We start from the raw sequence: 23,612 nt of genomic DNA on the forward strand, positions 1-23,612 counted from the left end.
AATCTACATATTTTTTTAAAAAAATGCTATAATTTACTATTTTTAAAAAAATAAATGTTTAAGGGAGAATGGTGAGGTTGAAAAGTAGATTTAGAGGTATTTTTAGGTTTTCAATATTATTTAAAACTTAAAATATTAAATTAGGCTATAATTTATTATTTTTAAAAAATATATTATAGTTTACTAATAATTTTATGCTATTTATCTTCTTATCTTCAAATTTTAAGGTGAACACTCATATATTTAACTGTTAAAAATTTAACAATTAAAACAATAGTAAGTTGCTATTATCTTATTAATTTTTTATTTTTTGGAATTTTGTTTTGAAATTCGGATTTTCTTTTAACGGCATTTTTTTGGACTTTTGGTAAAACATAAATAAAAAAAAGAGAAAAAAATTAGGGTTCATTCTATACGTTCCTCTCATTTCTCAAAAAATCAAAGGGACAGGGCAGCAGCCCATCTCGGACACTCTCCCTCCGCTGTCCGCACTTCTACTCCCTACTCCGATTTCTCTCTCCTCTCTCTAGCAGAAAACTCAGAAACTTGTTTCGCAAAACCCACCGTCTCTTCTTCAGAACTTGGAGACACAACAATGGCGTCTGCTTCTATGACCTTCACACTTATAAAGCCCTCCACTTGCTTCCTCCCCAAGTATTCTTCTTCTTCTTCTTCTTCTTCTTGTTCTTCTACGTCTCCCAGGTTTAGGGTTTTCACTCTCAGATGCTCCTCCCAAGTTGCCGCCTCTGGTAATCAAAAGAATGTCTTCTCTCTTTCTATGTCGGTTTAGGGTTCTACAATTTCTCTGCTTTTCGGATTTTTTCTATGCTTCTAATTATACTTTATTTTTACTTTTATGTATCTACTGCCTTATGTTTTATTCGTTTCTCTGTCTGTGGATTTCCAAGTTCATCTGAATTTCATTAGTTCTCTTATAAAATACTTAGATAATGAACAATTCTCGAAGAAAATCATTTTGTTTTTTTTTTTTTTTTTTTCACATTGTGAGTAAAAAAATATCATTTCCTCATTGTTTGGAGTTAGCAGAAAGACCTTGGAAGGTGTCAGATGCTAGATTGGTGCTTGAAGATGGTTCGGTGTGGAAAGCCAAGTCATTTGGTGCTTCAGGAACCCAAGTTGGTGAAGTTGTATTCAATACATCTTTGACTGGGTGAGATGATAACTTAAAACGTTGTAATTCATGAGTTATCAATCTATTAGCTTAATGATGTTTGAAGGAAAAAAAAATAATGGGATTTTGAGAAGAAACTGTGTTACTCAGTTGTATAGGCTTAACATGGCGATGGCATTACTTTTGTTTGGTTGCTGTTGTATTTTGGAAAATTCCATTGAGTTTTATAAGGTTTATAAGTCTAAACATGAATTTTTAGCTGGAAAGTGAAATTTTAGAAGGCAACGGACTATTTGGAAGATAAATTTGTCAAGCTGTTTATTGTAGAAAACTTCACATGATTTATCTTTAGACTCGTCGGTGATGTTGTCTTAGAAGAGTCTTAGTAATTGCAGCCTTGATGAACTTGAGTGTCAGATAGTCATTTCTGTTCATGTATACGATATTAACTTCCACGACTCCCTGCAGTTGAAGATTGTGGCTGTCTAAAATCTGAAGCACAGAAGCTAGATATCTATATAAATGGTAAAATACAAATCTCCTTCAATTGAAGGGTGTAACTTAAGTACACATGAGATATACAAGTGAAGAAACTTAAAGAAAGGTGTTAAAGCTGACATTTGGTACCTAGTTATTGCACGTTTCTCCACTCGTATTATGTGAGCCATGCTTAGATGTTTTCACCAAAGTTGCAGTATTAGTCAAGATTCTCCAAAGCGTGAAATTGTTTGATTGAAATTTGGTTTCATAAAACTCTGAGAAAAGTCTACAGTATAGAATACACTACTGGAGTGAGGATAAACCATCTAAACTTATGTAGCGGTTAATGTGGAATTTTCAAACATAAATATTGTTTTGCACGTAGCATGATACTTGTTAAGGTGGAGACTTTGAGGATGACTTCAAACTTCTGTGAGGGTGGTTTGATGTTAACTAAATAACTTTACCAATTGAATCTAACCCGCTTCAGAAAATCTCATACAGATCCGAACTTTGAGGCTTAAATGTGTTTTTCTTTATCTTCAACCGTTCAGGTAACTAAATTATGCCAAATAACTTGATCTTTGAAGGATGCTGAATTTAATCTAACCTGTCATAAGAAAAAGCCTATAACTTAAAATTAAATTGTTGTGTTAACTGTCAATCAAAGTAATCACATTGACCAAAGGAAAATGAAAAGGAAAAGTACACCGTTTACTTTCAAAAGTTAAAGTTTATATTGTGGGAGTCTAGACTCTGGCTTCATGGTTTCCTACATCTACACTGCAGGTATCAGGAAATTCTTACTGACCCTAGCTACGCTGGTCAGTTTGTGCTGATGACCAATCCACACATTGGAAATACTGGTGTAAATTTTGGTAGGTGAAGTTTTTGTCTCGCTTTTGCTGACTTCTTTGTCTTGGAGATCATAAATTCTTATGTGGATTCATTCTTGTTAGATGATGAGGAGTCAAGTGAATGCTTCCTTGCTGGTTTAGTGATCAGAAGTTTAAGTATCGGGTACATTCTTCTTCCGTTGCTGATTCACGAGTATTCATCTAGGTGAATTGCTGATTTAGCTGTCTTTATTTATTGATTGTTATTTATTGTTTTCCTTCACAATTTATTTTCCAGTACTTCAAATTGGCGATGCAAAGAAACACTATGTGATTATTTGGCAAAAAGGAACATCATGGGAATTTGTAAGTTAATCATGCAGAGAATTTATTTATTGCTTTTTGCAGAGGCATTGAGCATATTATTGTTAGCCTTTCCTCTATGACTTCTGACTTCTGACGATGATGGTTTTTTGTTATATAACAGATGATGTTGACACACGTGCAATTACTCGTAGATTAAGGGAAGATGGAAGCCTCATTGGTGTCTTGAGTACAGAGGAATCTAAGACAGATGAGGAACTATTAAAAATGTCATGGTCATGGGACATTGTTGGTAAGAATTTCAGACCACTAAATAATAGGGTTTTAGAACTTGTAGGGACGAAAGAAAATTTGATTCGGTAACTTGATTTGTCTTTGTAGGAATTGACTTAATCAGTGGTGTTTCATGCAAGGCTCCTTATGAATGGGTTGATAAAACAAATTCAGAATGGGATTTTAACTCCACTGGTGGAGAAACATTCCGGGTAAGTGATCTATCATGAAGGTTTTTTGTTTAAATGATTATGTACCCTTGGTAATTAACTCATCATTTGTTCATATGGTTTGAAGATTGTTGCGTACGACTTTGGAATTAAGCATAACATACTTAGGCGATTGGCGTCTTACGGCTGTAAAATTACTGTTGTGCCATCGACATGGCTGGCATCAGAGACCCTAAAGATGAAGCCAGATGGGGTTCTGTTCAGCAATGGCCCTGGAGATCCATCAGCCGTTCCATATGCTGTTGAAACAGTCAAGCAAATACTTGGAAAGGTTCCTGTTTTTGGAATTTGTATGGGTCATCAGTTGCTCGGCCAGGCACTAGGGGGGAAAACCTTTAAAATGAAGTTTGGTCACCACGGAGGAAATCATCCAGTTCGTAATCTTAGAACTGGTCATGTTGAGATTAGTGCGCAGGTATATAAACTTGAAAAGATCAGCTTTTGTTTGCATTTATCAATGGCTCAGTAAATCATGTGGATGATCAGCAAGTCCTGGGCTTAAATTAGGCATCTTGCATCTTGCTACCTGGAAAACCATCCAAATACCATCGAGAATCTTATGGCCTTGCTCTTTAACACTGATTAGGAGTTGAATGGACTGAACAAGAAAAAGAAAAAAAAAGTGATGTGCATTTTACACGTAGTTGATAACTTGATATTAGAAAATGCAGCAATGAAATAAATTCTTGGCCATGTTAGAGATTACTGCAACTTATGCTCAAATCATTAATTATTTCCTTATTCCTCCGGGGTTCTCTTTTCACAGAATCACAACTACGCTGTTGATCCTGCATCCCTCCCGGAGGGTGTGGAAGTGACTCATGTAAATCTTAATGATGAAAGCTGTGCTGGCCTTGCTTATCCTGCAAAAAACATTATGTCTCTTCAATATCACCCTGAAGCATCGCCGGGACCTCATGATTCGGACTATGGTAAATGAGAATTTTGATTTTCATGTCTACACAGCTTTGAACTCCATATAAAATTCATTTTTTGACAATGCTAAAGTACGGAATATACTATGCTCAATTGTATCTGAGCAATCTTTAAGATCTGCATTTAGGGTGATAATGAGCTCACCAAGTCACGTTTTATCTATTGTTTCTATATGCAATTAGTATGTTTCGCTCGTTTAGTTCGCTGATTCGAGTTTTTTATTCGAGTTGAGATGTGACTTTATATGAGAGTTTTTTACTGTAGTAAAAAAGTTAGATGTGATTATTTTTGAGAGCTTTTTACTGTAGCAAAACTCAAATTCTAAATTTGAATCGGTGAAATGAACAGGGCCTAGTTTCTGTATTGTGGTTATTTTATACATGCAATGATATAAATCATTTTTGTCGCCGCAGCTTTTAGAGAGTTCGTCGAACTGATAAAGAAAGTCAAACAAAATGCATAAGCAAGCTTCACCCAGTTTTTCTGCGATCACCAACTCTTTTGGGGTGGCAATGGATAATGCTCAGACAGTAAGAAGGCTTCAATTTTCATGTGGAGAACAAGCGGAAGAGAAACTGGCTTCCTTTCCCCCCTCCGTTTTCTGTCACAATTTTGTTTGTAATAGGAGAGAACATAGTAGAGAGATAAAGAAACTTAATTTGACACATTTTAGTTTGTCCTTGAAGATATTTAGAAATCCAAGTTAGTAACCTGAGTGTATTTCGCCAAATGATGGTTGATTTATCATGGATTACATATAATAAGTATAATGTTGTGAAAACCTTGTACGTCTTGTCTAAAACCTTGTCATACAATTGGACAATTCATTTCACTAGGACATCCATTTTAACTTTGTGTTGGCTGGAGTTGCGGCGTTCTCTCACCCGGTCCGTTTAGTTCGTTGATTTGAGTTTTTAATTCGAGTTGAGATGTGATTTTATGCGAGTTTTTTATTGTAGTAAAAAAATTAGATGTTACTGTTTCTGAGAGTTTTTTACTGTAGTAAAAACTCAAATCCGTGAAATGAATGAGACTTAAATGTTTTATTTGCTTGTGTTTCAAGTAAGTATAAAAATGTTATTATTTATGAAAATATTGACACTCCAATTTATAATGATGTGTTGACGGATGCATGTAAATCAATGTGAGCTAGTGGGAAATTTCAGTAAGATTTTTTACAATTTAAACATAAAAATCTTTGTTCGTAGAAAAAAAAATAAAAATCGTTGAATCTATAAAGTCTCTAAAAACGTATATTTGGTGCAGCCATTTTCCAAAAAAAAATAAAAAAATAAATAAAAAAGAGAAGACGGACAGAAATAACAAATATATTAGACGTATGTTCACTCTTGAGCTAGACTTATTTTAAGCCCCCCAAAAATCCTCATCTATTGATTGTGGCATCAAGAACCCTGTGTTTCAAGTAAGTATAAAAATGTTATTATTTATGAAAATATCGACACTCCAATTTATAATGATGTGTTGACGGATGCATGTAAATCAATGTGAGCTAGTGGGAAATTTCAGTAAGATTTTCTACAAGTTAAACATAAAAATCTTTGTTCGTAGAAAAAAAATAAAAATCGTTGAATCTATAAAGTCTCTAGAAACGTATATTTGGTGCAGCCATTTTCCAAAAAAAAATAAAAATCGTTGAATCTATAAAGTCTCTAGAAACGTATATTTGGTGCAGCCATTTTCCAAAAAAAAATAAAAATCGTTGAATCTATAAAGTCTCTAGAAACGTATATTTGGTGCAGCCATTTTCCAAAAAAAAATAAAAATCGTTGAATCTATAAAGTCTCTAGAAACGTATATTTGGTGCAGCCATTTTCCAAAAAAAAATAAAAATCGTTGAATCTATAAAGTCTCTAGAAACGTATATTTGGTGCAGCCATTTTCCAAAAAAAAATAAAAATCGTTGAATCTATAAAGTCTCTAGAAACGTATATTTGGTGCAGCCATTTTCCAAAAAAAAATAAAAATCGTTGAATCTATAAAGTCTCTAGAAACGTATATTTGGTGCAGCCATTTTCCAAAAAAAAATAAAAATCGTTGAATCTATAAAGTCTCTAGAAACGTATATTTGGTGCAGCCATTTTCCAAAAAAAAATAAAAATCGTTGAATCTATAAAGTCTCTAGAAACGTATATTTGGTGCAGCCATTTTCCAAAAAAAAATAAAAATCGTTGAATCTATAAAGTCTCTAGAAACGTATATTTGGTGCAGCCATTTTCCAAAAAAAAATAAAAATCGTTGAATCTATAAAGTCTCTAGAAACGTATATTTGGTGCAGCCATTTTCCAAAAAAAAATAAAAATCGTTGAATCTATAAAGTCTCTAGAAACGTATATTTGGTGCAGCCATTTTCCAAAAAAAAATAAAAATCGTTGAATCTATAAAGTCTCTAGAAACGTATATTTGGTGCAGCCATTTTCCAAAAAAAAATAAAAATCGTTGAATCTATAAAGTCTCTAGAAACGTATATTTGGTGCAGCCATTTTCCAAAAAAAAAGAAATAAAAATAAAAAAGAAAAGACGGACAGAAATAACAAATATATTAGACGTATGTTCACTCTTTAGCTAGACTTATTTTAAGCCCCCCAAAAATCCTCATCTATTGATTGTGGCATCAAGAACAAATTTGTAAAGAAATGAAAATCAAACTTAATTACCAACTTTGGTTTATCATATTTGCCTGTGTTTCAAGTAAGTATAAAAATGTTATTATTTATGAAAATATCGACACTCCAATTTATAATGATGTGTTGACGGATGCATGTAAATCATTGTGAGCTAGTGGGAAATTTCAGTAAGATTTTCTACAATTTAAACATAAAAATCTTTGTTCGTAGAAAAAAAAATAAAAATCGTTGAATCTATAAAGTCTCTAGAAACGTATATTTGGTGCAGCAATTTTCTAAAAAAAAAGAAAAAAAAAAAAAGAAAAGACGGACAGAAATAACAAATATATTAGACGTATGTTCACTCTTTAGCTAGACTTATTTTAAGCCCCCCAAAAATCCTCATCTATTGATTGTGGCATCAAGAACAAATTTGTAAAGAAATGAAAATCAAACTTAATTACCAACTTTGGTTTATCATATTTGCCTGTGTTTCAAGTAAGTATAAAAATGTTATTATTTATGAAAATATCGACACTCCAATTTATAATGATGTGTTGACGGATGCATGTAAATCATTGTGAGCTAGTGGGAAATTTCAGTAAGATTTTCTACAATTTAAACATAAAAATCTTTGTTCGTAGAAAAAAAAATAAAAATCGTTGAATCTATAAAGTCTCTAGAAACGTATATTTGGTGCAGCCATTTTCCAAAAAAAAAGAAATAAAAATAAAAAAGAAAAGACGGACAGAAATAACAAATATATTAAACGTATGTTCACTCTTGAGCTAGACTTATTTTAAGCCCCCCAAAAATCCTCATCTATTGATTGTGGCATCAAGAACAAATTTGTAAAGAAATGAAAATCAAACTTAATTACCAACTTTGGTTTATCATATTTGCCTGTGTTTCAAGTAAGTATAAAAATGTTATTATTTATGAAAATATCGACACTCCAATTTATAATGATGTGTTGACGGATGCATGTAAATCATTGTGAGCTAGTGGGAAATTTCAATAAGATTTTCTACAATTTAAACATAAAAATCTTTGTTCGTAGAAAAAAAAATAAAAATCGTTGAATCTATAAAGTCTCTAGAAACGTATATTTGGTGCAGCAATTTTCTAAAAAAAAAGAAAAAAAAAAAAAAGAAAAGACGGACAGAAATAACAAATATATTAGACGTATGTTCACTCTTGAGCTAGACTTATTTTAAGCCCCCAAAAATCCTCATCTATTGATTGTGGCATCAAGAACAAATTTGTAAAGAAATGAAAATCAAACTTAATTACCAACTTTGGTTTATCATATTTGATGGACTATTTATCAAATCCCGCCATTCACTAACCCACAAGAAAAATCTGACAATTTATACTTTTTGTTTATTTCATACGTTAATTGAAAAGTTTTGGTTAAAATATTCTTTAATACACTTTTTTCTCTCACAAAAATATAAATTAATTTGAATTTTGTTTAAATTTTGAATTTTCTATTAAAAAAATTTGAGAAAATTATATAATTTGTTATGATTTTTTATAAGCTTATTATTTGTATCATTCTAAATAATTAAATGTCATTGTGACTTTTTATTTTTCTCTTTATTAATTAATAATTATTTATTACATAAAAAATAAGAGAAATTTACAGATTTTAATGTTAAGGGCAGATATAAAAGGAGCTTTATTTGAAGTGATATTTTTAAAAATGGCCTTACTATTGATTCTTGTTCCTAATTTTCTCCGTCCACATAAATTGGGCCATGTGCGGCCCATTTTAGTGTCTCAAAGCCCGCCAAGTTACAAAAACATGATTCAGTTTGAAAAGAAGCATCGCGTACGCCGATCCTCACTTCTCTCTCGCTCCATCGCCGTATCGTCTTATTCCTTTTTCCCAGCGACCTGTTTCTCCAAAGGAATCCCGATTTCTCGCATTTCTCCCTTTGCCCTTAACGAAGCTACAGTTATCCGGAGCTCAATTTGGTAATTCTCTGAACCCTAGCTCCAAAATTGGCCTTCCGATTGCGAATTCCACTCTCCATTTCTCGCAATTCGATCTTTCCAGTCGGAAAGTTCTAGTTTTTGTACACGATGATGATGATCGGTTTTGATTTTCTTGGGTTATTGAAAGCGATTTCTCTGTTCGTGGCCAGGCATTCGTTTTTTAAGCTGTCTTCAGTCCTGTACAATTTTCCTTTTTGGTGTTTTATGCTAATTTGCTGTTTTTTTTTTTTTTTTTTTTTTTTTTTTTTTTTTTTTTTCCAAATTGAAAAGTACCTCTAGTTTTGCGCTTTTGCCTTTACATTAGCCTATCTTCACTTCAGTATGGTTTTCGTATTTATACTTTTTGTAGATAATTAAACTGAGACAAAAAAGACTTGATTTACTTGCTATATGTGAATGGTTATGTTTTGCTTAAATTGTATTTCTTTGTTCCGTGTTGTTGCTTTCAGTTTTTGAAAGTGAATAGTATTTGGTTTTTGGATTTTGCCTCTAGTTATAGCAGGGTGAAAGAATGGCAGAACTGAGCATGGGAATACTCATTGATATTGTTGACGAAGAATGGATGAAAGACACTCTTCCTCATGACGGTACAATTTCTAATTATTAGTTTTTGTTTAAATTTCGCAAAGAACTAACTAATTTTCAGTTAATTTCTTCTAAAGGCGTGCTAAACGTTTCAATTTTCTTGTTTCCAGATCTTCCACTGCCACCTGTTATGGTAGTTCGAACCGATGACACTGAGGATTCGAGTACATATCTTGATTTGATCATGTTTATTTTTGTTATTTTTATTTTTTCCTCTTAATATCGTGTCAAAGAGAAAATTTTCTCATCTTAATATCGTGGAGGTTTGGCAATGTGATTGGAAACTAGCAAGAACATTTTATTATCTATTTGGTGAATCAGGAAATTGAAGAAGTGGAAAAACAAAAGAATATTTGGTGAATTGACTACTTGTACAAGTGGAAAAAAGAATATTTGGTTGATAAAAATCACTGTTTTAATTTTGCTGAGAATTATTCAAACTCTCAATACTTATTTTCTTTAATTTTTCTCTGTTGTGCAGATCAGGAGAATCAACAAGTTGATGGTGATAGTTGGCATGATCTTGCATTAGGCAATCAATGAACTTTTTCAGCATTGATAACATCTGATTGTAAGTTGCATAGTTGGGGTCCCTCTTTAAATGTTATCAAGCATGCATCTGTTTGCCATATTGGATTATATACCTTTTGGACTTTGAGATTTTTAGTGCAATTCTCACATAACAACCTCCACCACTACAATGATAATTTGAAAGAATATACTCTGCATTCGAATTTTGCAAGCAGGTATTGATCTTTAAAACAGAATCTGAGAAATCCAAATCCATTTTCTGATTACGTGAATTTTACAAGGATTAGATTCGGAAATGTCTAGCAAAAAAGAAAGAAAAGAACAGAGAAAAAAAAAACTCTGAATATATGTTGATGCAAGAGCATTATTAATAGTTGGCTTGTATTGTCCTTTGCTTCCTTTGTTAGTCGTTGGCAATAATGTCTCAACGCATTCTTGTTTAGGCCTTAATAAGTTGTGCAGGTTGTTTTGTACTCTCTTGTTAAGTTTTAAGTTTTAACGCTGCGTTTAGTAGCATCACATCTCAATAGTTTAGTAACAGAGTTGTGTGTAAGAGGGCAGAATTGATTCCCCTGATTTTGATTGTAATTCTTCTCCTTAGAACCCTATATCAAGTTTCTTAGAAGGTGGAACGATGATTCCAATCTCCACTGAGTTCTTCTACCTAAGATCTAGACTTCTATGTCAATTGGTATTAGAGCAAAAGTTGGTTTGAGCTCTGATGGCTCACTTCGGCGCAACAAGTTTCTATATTGTCAACAAGGATCATGATGCAATGGCACTCTGGGCAGAGCGAGAACTCCAACGCAATTGAAAGGGAGAATGTCACGGACCGCACATTTTTGCCCTACTATAATATAAGTGACTCGTTTCAAAGTTCTAGGATTCTCTAGAGTATTCTTTAAGGGTTGGAATCAAGTGGAATCCTCTAGAACATCCTATAAAAACCAAGTCCTTTCTAGAAGGTTCCGTAATATTCTAGAAGACTCTGTCAAGATCTATAAGACTCTGGAAGAATCTTGAAGCATTTGGAACTTTCTAGAAGCTTTTAGATGAATGAAGCATACTTGTAGTTTGTAGAAGGTTCTAGATATGTAAGTATGCTAGGAAGCATACTAGACCATTTTAGGCTAGTCACTTTTCTATAAAGTTCTAGAATGTATATTAGGAGGCCTCTTGGCCTGTAAATAGGAGGATGGGTCCTCATTTAGGACCAACTCCCATGGATGGAAACCCCATGGATCTATCCAAGACAACTTCCTCATTCGTACTCCTTTTCTTAAGTTAGTAGAGTTTTCTTCCATTAAAGCTTTCATTCTCTATTCCCTTGCTCTTTCTGTATCCATTTTTCTAAGTATTTGGGGTTTGTAAGGTTGACTTACATTGGGGAAGTGTTAAGTGCTGCACGGTTGTGTTGTGAAAAGATCGGACCGTGACAGTTAGTATTAAAGCTGAGTGGTTGAAATGCATGGGGGATGTAATCGCCAATCAAGGGTTAAGATCGAGAGTGGCATAAACTTCAACTCAGTAGTCTACGAAATGTTGAAGCCACATCTACGCCAAGCACTCGCGTGGGAGCGAGCAGGCATGGTAGCGGAATGTTTTGTAATATACCATAGTTTAAAGGGTTGGAATCAAGTGGAATGCTCTAGAACATCCTAGAGAAACCAAGGGCTTGTTCATTTGTATTTTTTGAGTTATGGTGATTTGAGTTCTTATCTTGATTTGAGTTAAGGTGTATTTGAGTATGGTTTGAGTTGAGACTCTAATTTGAGTTTGTGTTTGGATGTGCACATTTTGAGTTATGGTTTGAATTGAGAATCTATTTGAGTTTTTGTTTGGGTAGGTTAAAACTTGAATTTGTATTTGGATAGTATTTTAATAAAAACTCAATGGTGATGAAAAATTTTAATAGGGTATATGGGTGGTATTTTTATTCGTCTTTTCATTGTGAATGATGATAAGAACCGGGAATTGCTGGTCTATAGTATAGTATAAGGAAGAAACGTTAGCGATTAGTGGTTGACGTGGATATGGGTAGTGTTGAAACTTCGGTTCGGCGGGCTGCCCGAAGCCCGAATTTTTTCGGGCTCGGGCGGGCAAGCCCATTTCCCGCCCGCCCAAGCTAGATTTTTGGGTTCGGGCTCGGGCAGCCCGAATTTGACATGTCCACACTTGCCCGCCGCCGTCTAACTACCATATACTGCCGTCCGCCGGGATTTTTTTGAATTTTTCCGACCATGCCCGACCCGAAAAATGCATGAAAATTTATTGTGCCCGAACTCGCTGCCCGAAAATTGCCCGAATTCACTCAAACGGGTACTTTTTTGAATTTTGCCCGAATTTTTCCCGTCCGCCCGAACTGCCCGAATACTCGAAAACGGCTAATTTTTTGAATTTTTACCTGAATTTTGCCTGAAAACCCGACCTGCCTGAGTTGCCCGACTGCCTGAATTACCCGAAACGGCTAGTTTTTTGAATTTTGCCCGAAAACCCGAATTGCCCGAGGTTGCCCGACTGCCCGAATTTCAAAAAATAGCCGTTTATCCCCCTTTTTTTTTGAACAAAAATAATTTTTTAACCCCAAAATTTTCCTATAAATACCCCCCACACATTTTTCTCACTCAAACTCTCTCAATCCCTCTCAATCTCTCTCAATTTCTCTTAATTTCTCTCAATCTCTCTCACAATTTTTCTAAAGCTCTCTCTCTCTCAAATTCATCTTATTTTTTTATAATGGATCATTTTGGCTATAGTGGTATTCCCGTTGATGCTCAACACAATGTAGAAGAAGGGCAATTTCCCACTAATTAGTTTGTTACGCAGCAATCTACTAATCCAAGCCATAGTGGACGTATTGGAGGTCGTGGTCGCAATAGTGGGCGTGGAGAAGCGGCGGCGAGTGCGACTGCGTCTGCGTCTGCGTCGGCAAGTGTTGCAATCTCCAGGAGGAAATGCAAGCGTACATCGACAGTTTGGGATCACTTCGACATAATTGACGAGGTGGATAATAAAGGTAACACTAAACATATAGCTCAGTGTAAATATTGTTTATCTAAATTACAAGGCGACACTATTCACGGCACCACACTTGAGATGACACTCCGAAAAGTGTCTTCAAAAGCTTAACCAATCTAGCGGACTCGAACTCCGCCAAACACAATTATCTTTTGATCGCGCAACCGGTGGTCTAACCACTTGAAAATATGATTCGCAAGTAGATCGTATGTAAGTTGCGCGAATGATAGCTGCTTTAGATCAACCACTTAGTTTTGTAGAGCATTCTAATTGGCAACGATATATTAATGTTGTACACAATCTTAATGCACAGTTCACTTCAAAAACTACTCTTAGGAAAGATTTATTAAAATTATTTAAAAAAGAAAAGGATGTATTAATAAATCTTTTACACTCGACTAGCAGGTGCGTTGTGTTAACGGCAGATATTTGGTCTGCCGTTGCCAATAAAGATTATTTAGCTGTAACCAGACATTACTTTAAAGAATTTAATTTAAATAAAAGAATATTATGTTTTAAATGTGTTCTAGGATCACATAGCGCGGATTTAATATATAACACAATTTTAAATGTAATTGATGAATTTAGATTAAGAGATAAAATAATGGCTATAACATTAGATAATGCTAGTGCCAATACAAAAGCAATTGAATTCTTTGAAAATGATTTAAGTCTATTCGGTGACGGTACTATTTTTCACCAACGTTGTGCATGTCATGTAATCAATTTAATAGTTAAATCCGGTTTAAAAGAAATATGTAATCACATTAAAAGAATTAGAGATAGTTTTGCATGGATTCAAGTTAGTAACCAAAGACAAGAAGATTGGTTTAGGTTTTTACAAGCATTAAATATACCTCCTAGAGCATTAGCATTAGATATGCCTATAAGATGAAACTCAACTTATATTATGCTTCAACAATGCATCCCTTATAAGGATGCAATAACAAACTATATGTGTGTAAAATTAGGAGTAAGACATATAGACGCATTTGATTGGCAAATTGCCGAAGTTTTGTATCAATTTTTAGGTAGGTTTCATGAAGTTACTCTAAAACTTAGTAGAACATACTACCCAACATCACCTTTAGCTTTAGGAGAACTTTTAAGAATTAGTATTTTATTTCACGAATATAGGGATGACCTAATCTTAGGAGTTCCTATTCAGTCTATGTAAAAAAAATTTAAAAAATATTGGTCTAAGTTACCTTTGTTATATGGTTTAAGTACAATTTTTGATCATAGATTAAAATTAGACGGATTAGAAAGTGGTTTTGAAAACTTAGGTGAATTTTTAGGCATCACTTGTACGGATCAATTTTCAATAATAAAGGCGAAAATATGAGATCTATAGTAAATATGAGATTAGGTTTAGAAGCACAAACTCTAGAGTACAGGAATCGCAACAACATGATGAAAACCCGCATTCATTCTTAAATGTTTTCGGGTTAAAGAAGAAGAAGAAGACAACTCAAACGAAAGCTGTGAGTGAAAGTGGATCTTCATCAACAAGTGACAATAGCGGTAGCAACTTCAACGAGCTTATGGCGTACCTCAGTGAAGGCTTAGTAGTCGGCAGTGCGGCAGAATCGTTTAACTTAGTTCAATAGTGGAGGGCACGGGCATTAACTTGGCTAATCCTAACTCGATTGACAATGGATATATTTTCGATCCCAGTCTCCACTATTTCATCCGAACAAGCCTTCAGTACAACAGGAAAAATACTTGAGGAACGCCGGAATGCATTGCAAATGGATATTGTTGAAGCCTTGGTTTGCATTAAGGATTGTGATCGGGCCGATCAACGTCTACAAGATACAATTTCACCGGCAAGTCAAGAATGAATCGATGAATTTAATCGATTAATATTTAATTTTGAAGAAGATTCCTCAACTTCAAATTAAATTGTAAATTTGTAATTTGTAAATATGTATTTACTTTTTACATTGTATTTGTAATTTAAGAAACAATTTAAGTTTGTACAATTTGTAATTCATCACAAAATGATTGCACTCTTTTTTTCTTGCCAAGTTTTTATCCCAATTGGGTTTTTTTTGGTAAGGTTTTTAATGAGGCAATCATGAATTACAAATTTAAAAATTAATAAAGAAATAATTTTTTTATATAGTTCGTGTGTTCATTTCAAATTTAATATATATATAAATATAATATATATATAAATTGTAATACTAATATATATATATATATAAATAACTTAATATTAAAAAAAAGTTTAAAAAATTCGGGCGGGCTCGGGCCGCTGAATACAAGCCCGCGGCCCGTTCAAGGGGAAATTCGGGCTCGGGCGGGCGGCCCATAAATCTCGGGCGGGTCGGGTTTGGGCTCGGGCAAATCCTCGGGCTTTTCGGGCGGTCGCGGGCAGCCCGTCCAAAGTTTTAACACTAAATGACGCCACTTTTTTGTGGCCAATACAACTGCCATTAGCTCACGTTCATACACAGATTTGGAACGACTGCGATCAGAAAGTGATTGGCTGATAAAAGCAATTGGCCTATTGTCCAGCATCAAAACAGCCATCGTTGTTTATACTGAATTTCAAAGTCCAAGCCAATGAGTTTACAAATCCACCGTTGTTGAGCCTCATTCATGAGTTGGTGTTCAAGAAGAAACCGCAAGCTTCGTTGATCCGTTTGCAGAATAAAGTGTCTTCCCAAAAGATAATGACGCCACTTTTTCATGGCCAATATAACCGCCATTAGCTTGCATTCATACACAGATTTGGAACGACCGCGATCAGAAAGTGATTGGCTGATAAAAGCAATTGGCCTATTGTCCTGCATCAAAATGGCCCCCCAACCCGCGTCCCGAAACATCAATCTCAATGATAAAAGTTTTGGTGAAGTCCGGTAAGGCGAGCACCGGAATAGTGACCATCCAATGTTTTAACTCCTCGAAAGCGCCCTGCGCTTTAGAAGTCCACAAAAAAACATCTTTTTTAAAGAGGCGTGTTAAAAGCTCAACCACCTTCCCATAATCCTTCACAAAACGCTTGTAATAGCCGGTAAGGCCTAAGAACCCCTGTAGATCCCGAACGGTCTTGGGCACGGGCTAATCAACCATGGCGGTAATTTTTTTCGAATCAGCTTGAACACCAATGTCAGTGATGATATGGCCTAAATATTCCACCCGACACTGCCCAAAAACATACTTTTTCTTGTTGGCCATCAACTGGTGTTGCTGTAGCAAGGCAAAAACACATCTCAAGTGCTGCATATGGGAAATCCAATCCTTACTATAGACAAGGATATCATCGAAGAAAACCAAGACAAATTGCCGTAAGTGTGATCGGAAAACCTCGTTCATTAAGGATTGAAAGGTTGCTAGAGCGTTTGTTAAGCCGAAAGGCATAACCAAGAACTCGTAATGACCGGCGTGAGTACGAAAAGCTATTTTCGGTGTATCCTCCTCACGCACTAGGATTTGATGGTAGCCGGACTTCAAGTCCAACTTGGAAAAGAAAACCGCACCCCCAAGCTCATCCAACAATTCATCTATAGTAGGAATCAAAAACCGATCAGGAACTGTAATTTTGTTTAGTGCGTGATAGTCCACGCAAAAACGCCACTCACCGGATTTCTTCTTGACCAACAATACCGGACTCGAAAACGAGCTGTTACTATGCTTAATGATTCCCGCTGCCATCATTTCTTTCACAATTCGTTCAATCTCATTCTTTTGAGAATAGGGAAAACGATATGGCCGCAAATTGGGGGGATCCGCCCCCTCCTTAAGTGGAATCGCATGATCATGAAACCATGAAGGAGGAAGGCTTGCTGGAGGCTCAAAAATCGAGTGAAATTCTGTGAGCAACTCCTTCAAAGCAGCATCCTCTACATTCCCATCCGACTGATCCAACATTGACACTTGCCCAAATTCAACCAAAAACCCTTGTCCCTCTTCTTGAATTGTTTTAAGCATTGCTTTGAGAGACACTAAAGTTTTGGACAAGGAAGGGTCGCCTCGAAGTAAGACTCGTTCGCCGTGCCAATCGAATTGCATAGTTAATTTCTTCCAGTTGGCACTTACTTCTGCTAACATGCCCAACCAAGTAATTCCTAAAATAACATCGGCACTACCAAGCTCGATAGGAAAGAAATCTTGTATTATCTGCAACCCTTGTAAACTCACCTCCACTTGCCGGCACACCCCCTGTCTAGCCACTTTGTATCCATTCCCAACCATAATACCGAAACTGGGTGTACCATCTATTGTAAGTTTTAATTTCTCAACCATTCCCCGAGAAATGAAATTATGAGAATCCCCTGAATCAATTAAAATCACCACTTCTCTGTTCAAAATCGTACCTTTCACCTTCATGGTATTAATGGATGGAATCCTTACAATTGAATTCATGGAGAGCTCCAAGGGTCCTTCCTGCGTCATCGGTTTCCCAGTGTCCTCGTCAGCTACAGCTTCCTCCTCTTCATCCTCTGCCGCAATAAGAACTTGGAGTTGGGGATTTTGATAAACATGACCGACTCGCCACTTTTCTTCACATCAGAAGCATAAGCCTCGCTCCCGCCTTCGTTGCATTTCGGCATCTGAAATCCTCTTCCTGAAATTCTCATTTTTTCTAGCAAACTGAGATAGAACATTAACAGGTTCCTTGTTGACAGACACGTTGGATTGAATAGAGTTGCTGCGTGTCATCACCGACGCTGCTTTATTTCCTTCAGTCAGTTTTGGTGGTATCCAGCTGGAACCACTCACAAAAGACCCTCCTCCCGTCACAGACCCCTTTAGGCCACTATAATCTCTTAAAACACAGCTCCCTCCCTACTCGAGTCGGGTCTTAAAGCCTGCTTCATGTGTGCCTGTTCAAAGGCCCAATTTTTTTCCTCAACTTTTTGGGCCAAGTCCATCAGTTGGACAAGAGAGGCAGGCTTCACCATACGGACTTCTGCCTTGATTTCCTCGGCCAGACCATTCGAGAAGGCTCCCACTAGAAACTCCTCGTTGGCTTCTCTCAAAGGGGACGAGAGCAGCTCGAATTTCTCACGAAATTCTGCCACCGATGAGTCTTGTCGCAAAGCAATCAAAGCCTCGTAATGGTTGCCAGTTTGTGAAGACCGGAACCACTCTATCACGGACTCTTTGAATCTCAGCCATGAAATGTGACCAAATCTGGATTCCAACCACTGGAACCAGTTCAACGCCTTCCCTTCGAGACCGATAACAGCCGCCGCCACTTGTTCCGCCTCCTCGACGCCTTGGACCTACCGCTCAAGCCGAAACACCCAGCCGAGCGGATCGTCGCCGCTGAAAAGAGGGATCTCCATTCGGAGAAATCTTGATTATCCGCCACTCGGTGCTGAACCATTACTGGGGTGAAATGCTACCGCCATCGCGCCACCTCCTTCAACGTTGTTCGAAGTAGAAGCCCTAGCCTGCTCTGCCAGTGGATTCGCGCTGCTCCCCGACCTCATCCAATCGGTAAGCTCCTTCATGTATTCCTTCACAGCTTTGATGTCCACCGAAAGCTGTCCGAAACTCCTTTGAGTTCTCCAACGTCTAATTTGAGCTCTCCGACGTCTTTCTCCACATATTCCAATCTTCCATCCATTTTTCTATCAGCTCTTGAAGCTACCATTCCCAGACGAAACTGCTCTGATACTAATTTGATGGAAACCACTCGGATTAACGAAGAATAAGATACACAACACAGGTGATATTCAAGAGATCACCGACTCTCCTCTCAAGACTATACAACCAAAAAGCTCCTAAACTCTCGAGCCCCAACTTATTTATAGGCTCCCCTGCTAACACACTAACAAATCTAACAAACTAACTAATTTCAGTTATTACTAAAGAAGCTTCCTCAGCAAGACTGCTGAAAGCTTTCTCAACAAGATTCCCAATAACCCATATCTAGTGCTGGAACTTTGGACGGGCCGCCCGAAAAGCCCGAGGTTTTGCCCGAGCCCGAGCCCGACCCGCCCGAGAATTCTGGGCCGCCCGCCCGAGCCCGAATTTCACCTTGAACGAGCCGCGGGCTTGTATTAAGCGGCCCGAGCCCGCCCAAATTGTCTGAATTATTTAATCTTTTTTTTAATATTAAGTTATTTATATATATTACAATTTTTATATATATATATTATATTTATATATATATTAAAATTTGAAATGAACACACGAACTATATAAAAAAATTATTTCTTTATTAATTATAAAATTTGTAATTCATGATTGCCTCGTTAAAAACCTTACCAAGAAAAACTCAATTACGATAAAAACTTGGCAAGGAAAAAAGAGTGCAATCATTTTGTGACAAATTATAAATTGTACAAACTTACATTGTTTATTAAATTACAAATACAATGTAAAAAGTAAATACATATTTACAAATTACAAATTCACAATTTAATTTGAAGCTGAGGGATCGTCTTCAAAATTAAATGTTAATCGATTAAATTCATCGATCCATTCTTGGCTTGCCGGTGAAATTGTATCTTGTAGACGTTGATCGGCCTGATCACAATCCTTAATGCAAACCAAGGCTTCAACAATATCTCTTTGCAATGCATTCCGGCGTTCCTCAAGTATTCTTCCTGTCGTACTGAAGGCTTGTTCGGATGAAATAGTGGAGACTGAGATCGAAAATATATTCATTGCCAATCGAGTTAGGATTGGCCAAGTTAATGCCCGTGCCCTCCACCATTTAACTAAGTCAAACGATTCTACCGCATTGCCGACTACTAAGCCTTCACTGAGGTATGCCATAAGCTCGTTGAAGCTACTGCCGCCACTGCCACTTGTTGATGAAGATCCACTTCCACTCACAGCTTCCGTTTGAGTTGTCTTCTTCTTCTTCTTTAACCCGAAAACATTCAAGAATGAATGCGGGTTTTCATCTTGTTGTTGCGGTTCCTGTACTCTAGAGTTTGTGCTTCTAAACCTAATTTCATATTTACTATAGATCTCATATATTTTCGCCTTTATTTTTAAAAATTGATCCGTACAAGTAATGCCTAAAAATTCACCTAAGTTTTCTAAACCACTTTCTAATCCGTCTAATTTTAATCTAGGATCAAAAATTGTACCTAAACCATATAACAAAGGCAACTTAGACCAATTTTTTTTTATTTATTTTTTCTATAGAATGAACAGGAACTTCTAAGATTGGGTCTTCCCTATATTCGTGAAATAAAATATTAATTCTTAAAAGTTCTCTTAAAGCTAAAGGTGATGTTGGGTAGTATGTTCCACTAAGTTTTAGAGTAACTTCATGAAACCTACCTAAAAATTGATACAAAACTTCGGTAATTTGCCAATCAAATGCGTCTATATGTTCACTCCTAATTTTACACACATATAGTTTGTTATAGCATCCTTATAAGGGATGCATTGTTGAAGCATAATATAAGTTGAGTTTCATCTTATAGGCATATCTAATGCTAATGCTCTAGTAGGTATATTTAATGCTTGTAAAAACCTAAACCAATCTTCTTGTCTTTGGTTACTCCCTTGAATCCATGCAAGACTATCTCTAATTCTTTTAATGTGATTACCCATTTCTTTTAAACCGGATTTAACTATTAAATTGATTACATGACATACATAACGTTGGTGGAAAATAGTACCGTCACCGAATAGACTTAAATCATTTTCAAAGAATTTAATTGCTTTTGTATTGGCACTAGCATTATCTAATGTTATAGCCATTACTTTATCTCTTAATCTAAATTCATCAATTACATTTAAAATTGTGTTATATATTAAATCCGCGCTATGTGATCCTAGAACACATTTAAAACTTAATATTCTTTTATTTAAATCAAATCCTTTAAAGTAATGTTCGGTTACAGTTAAATAATCTTTATTGGCAACGGCAGACCAAATATCTGCCGTTAACACAACGCACCCGCTAGTCGAGTGTAAAATGTCTATTAATGCATCCTTTCTTTTTTAAATAATTTTAATAAATCTTTACTAAGAGTAGTTTTTGAAGTGAACTGTGCATTAGGATTGTGTACAACCTTAATATATCGTTGCCAATTAGAATGCTCTACAAAATTAAGTGGTTGATCTAAAGCAGCTATCATTCGCGCAACTTTCATACGATCTACTTGCGAATCGTATTTTCAAGTGGTTAGATCACCGGTTGCGCGATCAAAAGATAATTGTGTTTGGCGGAGTTCGAGTCCGCTAGATTGGCATGACGCCCTTTCGTGCGTTGTATGGTCGTGAGGCCCCTATTCTATTCCATTGGGAGGACAGTAGCTCGGTGGTGGAAGCTGTTAATCATCAGTTGCGTGATTGAAATGACATTCTTCGGGAGTTGAAGGAGTGATTGACCACTGCCCAGCAGCAGATGAAGTTGTATGCCGACAAGAAGCGCCGAGATGTCCAATTTGGGGTAGGCGATTGGGTTTTCTTGAAGCTCCAGCCCTATCGTCTATAGTCACTGGCTCGTCGGTGCAATGAAAAGTTGAGTCCTTGCTTTTATGGGCCATTTCAGGTGGTGGAGCGGGTTGGCGAGGTGGCGTATCGTCTACAGCTTCCTTTTGCGCGCATTCATGATGTCTTCCATGTGTCCCAGCTGCGGAAAGTGTTACAGCCATCTACTCCCGTGCAGCAGTTGCCGGCTGTTTTGACAGAGGACATGGAATTGGCAGTTGAACCCGCAACCCTGCTTCAGTTTCAGAAGCTTTTGGATAGCTCTATTGAGGTTCTGGTCCAATGGAAGGATCTTCCTGAATGTGACAGCACCTGGGAGTCGTGGGAGTTGTTGTTTGCTCAGTTTTCTTACTTAAACCTTGAGGACAAGGTTCTTGCGCATGAGAACTGGGAATTGCTAGTCTATAGTAGAAGGAAGAAACGTTAGCGATTAGTGGCTGACGTGGATATGGGTTATTGGGAATCTTGTTGAGAAAGCTTTCAGCAGTCTTGTTGAGGAAGCTTCTTTAGTAATAACTGAAATTAGTTAGTTTGTTAGATTTGTTAGTGTGTTAGCAGGAAAGCCTAAAAATAAGTTGGGGCTCGAGAGTTTGGGAGCTTTTTGGTTGTGTAGAGTCTTGGAAGGAGAGTCGGTGATCTCTCGAATATTACATGTGTTGTGTATCTTGTTCTTCGTTAATCCGGGAGGTTTCCATTAGAACGCATAGAAAAAAAAATCATCTCAATCGAAATTAAAACGAAAAATATTGTTCATTAACTTGAGTTTGAGTTTAACAACTTGAGTTGAAGGGGAAATTTGAACTCAGATTTTAGCCCCAAACTCAAGTTTAAATTCAAGTTCAAACTCAAATTTTACAAAAGAATATAAACTTAAATAAAGTTGTAATTTGAGTTTAAATTTTTTTGAGTTTGGGTGCAAATGAACAAGCCCCAAGTCATTTGTAGAAGGTTCCGTAATATACTAGAAGACTTCGTCAAGATCTGGATGACTCTTGAAGAATCTAGAAGCATATGAAACTTTCTAAAAGAAATGAAGCATACTAGTAGTTTGGAAGGGTGCATAAAACCCACAACACACCCGCCGAGCCGCCCGCCACGGTGGGTCCACATCAGCAACCCGCCCGGCAATACACTATGGCGGGCGGTTAGCAGATTGAGTGTTTTGGCAGCAAGTTGAACCTGACTTGCCCGCTACTTAAAAATAATAATAATAATAATAATAATAAAAATAAAGACGAAGGTTTTGAAATTTAGTTCTAAGAGTAAAATTTTCCTCTTCAACCAAAATCCTGAAACTTAATTCGTCAAACATTTAAAGAAAAAGAAAGACAAAGTAGAAGAATGATTGTCTTCAACACTCACAACATTTGCACATCTCCTCTCAGGGTGGAAATTATAATAGAGCTCTGAACAAAGACCAGACGGACCAGTTACTCCACTAGTCCAAAAGTTGTCATTTTTACCCATCCTCTTTATACGCTCTACAGGTACACCCACCTCGCTGGTCTTCCCCTTCAACCCTCGCTCCAAACTTGCTGCAGGGATCCCTATCATGAAGCTTGACCCTCCATCTAGATTATGGGGCCGGGGAGTGCGATCACAAGATCTGAGATTGAAGGAGCTCTCAGACTCTCTCCCTAGTTTTTCTCTTTACTCCTATGAAGTTTAAAGTTTTTAGCTTTTACCCTCAGAATCCTAAGATTTTTACCTCTCTTCTAACCAGTAGTATGAATATATGTATGAAATCAACTCTTCTTAAAGTAAAAAAATGCAAAAAAAAAAACACTTAAAATCTTTTTGTTTTTTTTTTGGTAACCGCTAACTAGGCCATTAGGCTAAGCAGCAGGCCCAACCCGCCCACAACTTGCACAAACCCACCCGCTACCCACCCATGATTCAACGGGCGGTCTGCATGTTTTCTTATCTCCAACCCGACCCGCACCCGCAAACTCGACTACTGTGCACCCCTAGTAGTTTGTAGAAGTTTCTAGATATGTAAGTATGCTAGGAAGCATACTAGAATACTTTTCCATAAAGTTCTAGAATGTATATTAGGAGGCCTCTTGGCCTATTATTAGGAAGATGGGTCCTTATTTAGGACCAACTCCTATGGATGGAAACCCATGGATCCATCCAAGACAATTTCCTTATTTGTACTATTTTCTTGAGTTAGTAGAGTTTTCTTCCATCAAAGCTTTCATTCTCTATTCTCTTGCTCTTTCCC

General features: G+C 36.5%; 2 protein-coding genes across 3 annotated transcripts; both read left to right on the forward strand.

Moving 5' to 3' along the window:
- Positions 1–392: 392 nt before the first annotated feature.
- LOC21401349 (carbamoyl-phosphate synthase small chain, chloroplastic) lies at positions 393–5,093 on the forward strand. 2 transcript variants are annotated; one of them, XM_024173645.1, is made up of 10 exons: positions 393–749; positions 1,045–1,171; positions 2,402–2,490; positions 2,572–2,632; positions 2,747–2,814; positions 2,936–3,064; positions 3,154–3,257; positions 3,343–3,690; positions 4,042–4,207; positions 4,625–5,093. In XM_024173645.1, the coding sequence occupies exons 1-10, from the start codon at positions 596–598 to the stop codon at positions 4,672–4,674; spliced, it is 1,296 nt and encodes a 431-aa protein (XP_024029413.1). In that variant the 5' UTR covers positions 393–595; the 3' UTR covers positions 4,675–5,093. The 2 variants fall into 2 exon arrangements, with proteins under 2 accessions (XP_024029413.1, XP_024029415.1); XM_024173647.1 differs by having other exon boundaries at positions 1,048–1,171.
- Positions 5,094–8,680: 3,587 nt separating this feature from the next.
- On the forward strand, positions 8,681–10,139 carry LOC112094006 (anaphase-promoting complex subunit 13). The gene is made up of 4 exons (XM_024173835.1): positions 8,681–8,815; positions 9,330–9,423; positions 9,532–9,585; positions 9,903–10,139. Exons 2-4 carry the CDS (start codon positions 9,348–9,350, stop codon positions 9,962–9,964), a joined length of 192 nt encoding a protein of 63 aa, XP_024029603.1. The 5' UTR covers positions 8,681–8,815; positions 9,330–9,347; the 3' UTR covers positions 9,965–10,139.
- Positions 10,140–23,612: the final 13,473 nt, after the last annotated feature.

Source organism: Morus notabilis, unplaced genomic scaffold (genome assembly GCF_000414095.1).
Source record: "Morus notabilis unplaced genomic scaffold, ASM41409v2 Scaffold521, whole genome shotgun sequence".
Taxonomy (NCBI): Eukaryota; Viridiplantae; Streptophyta; class Magnoliopsida; order Rosales; family Moraceae; genus Morus; species Morus notabilis.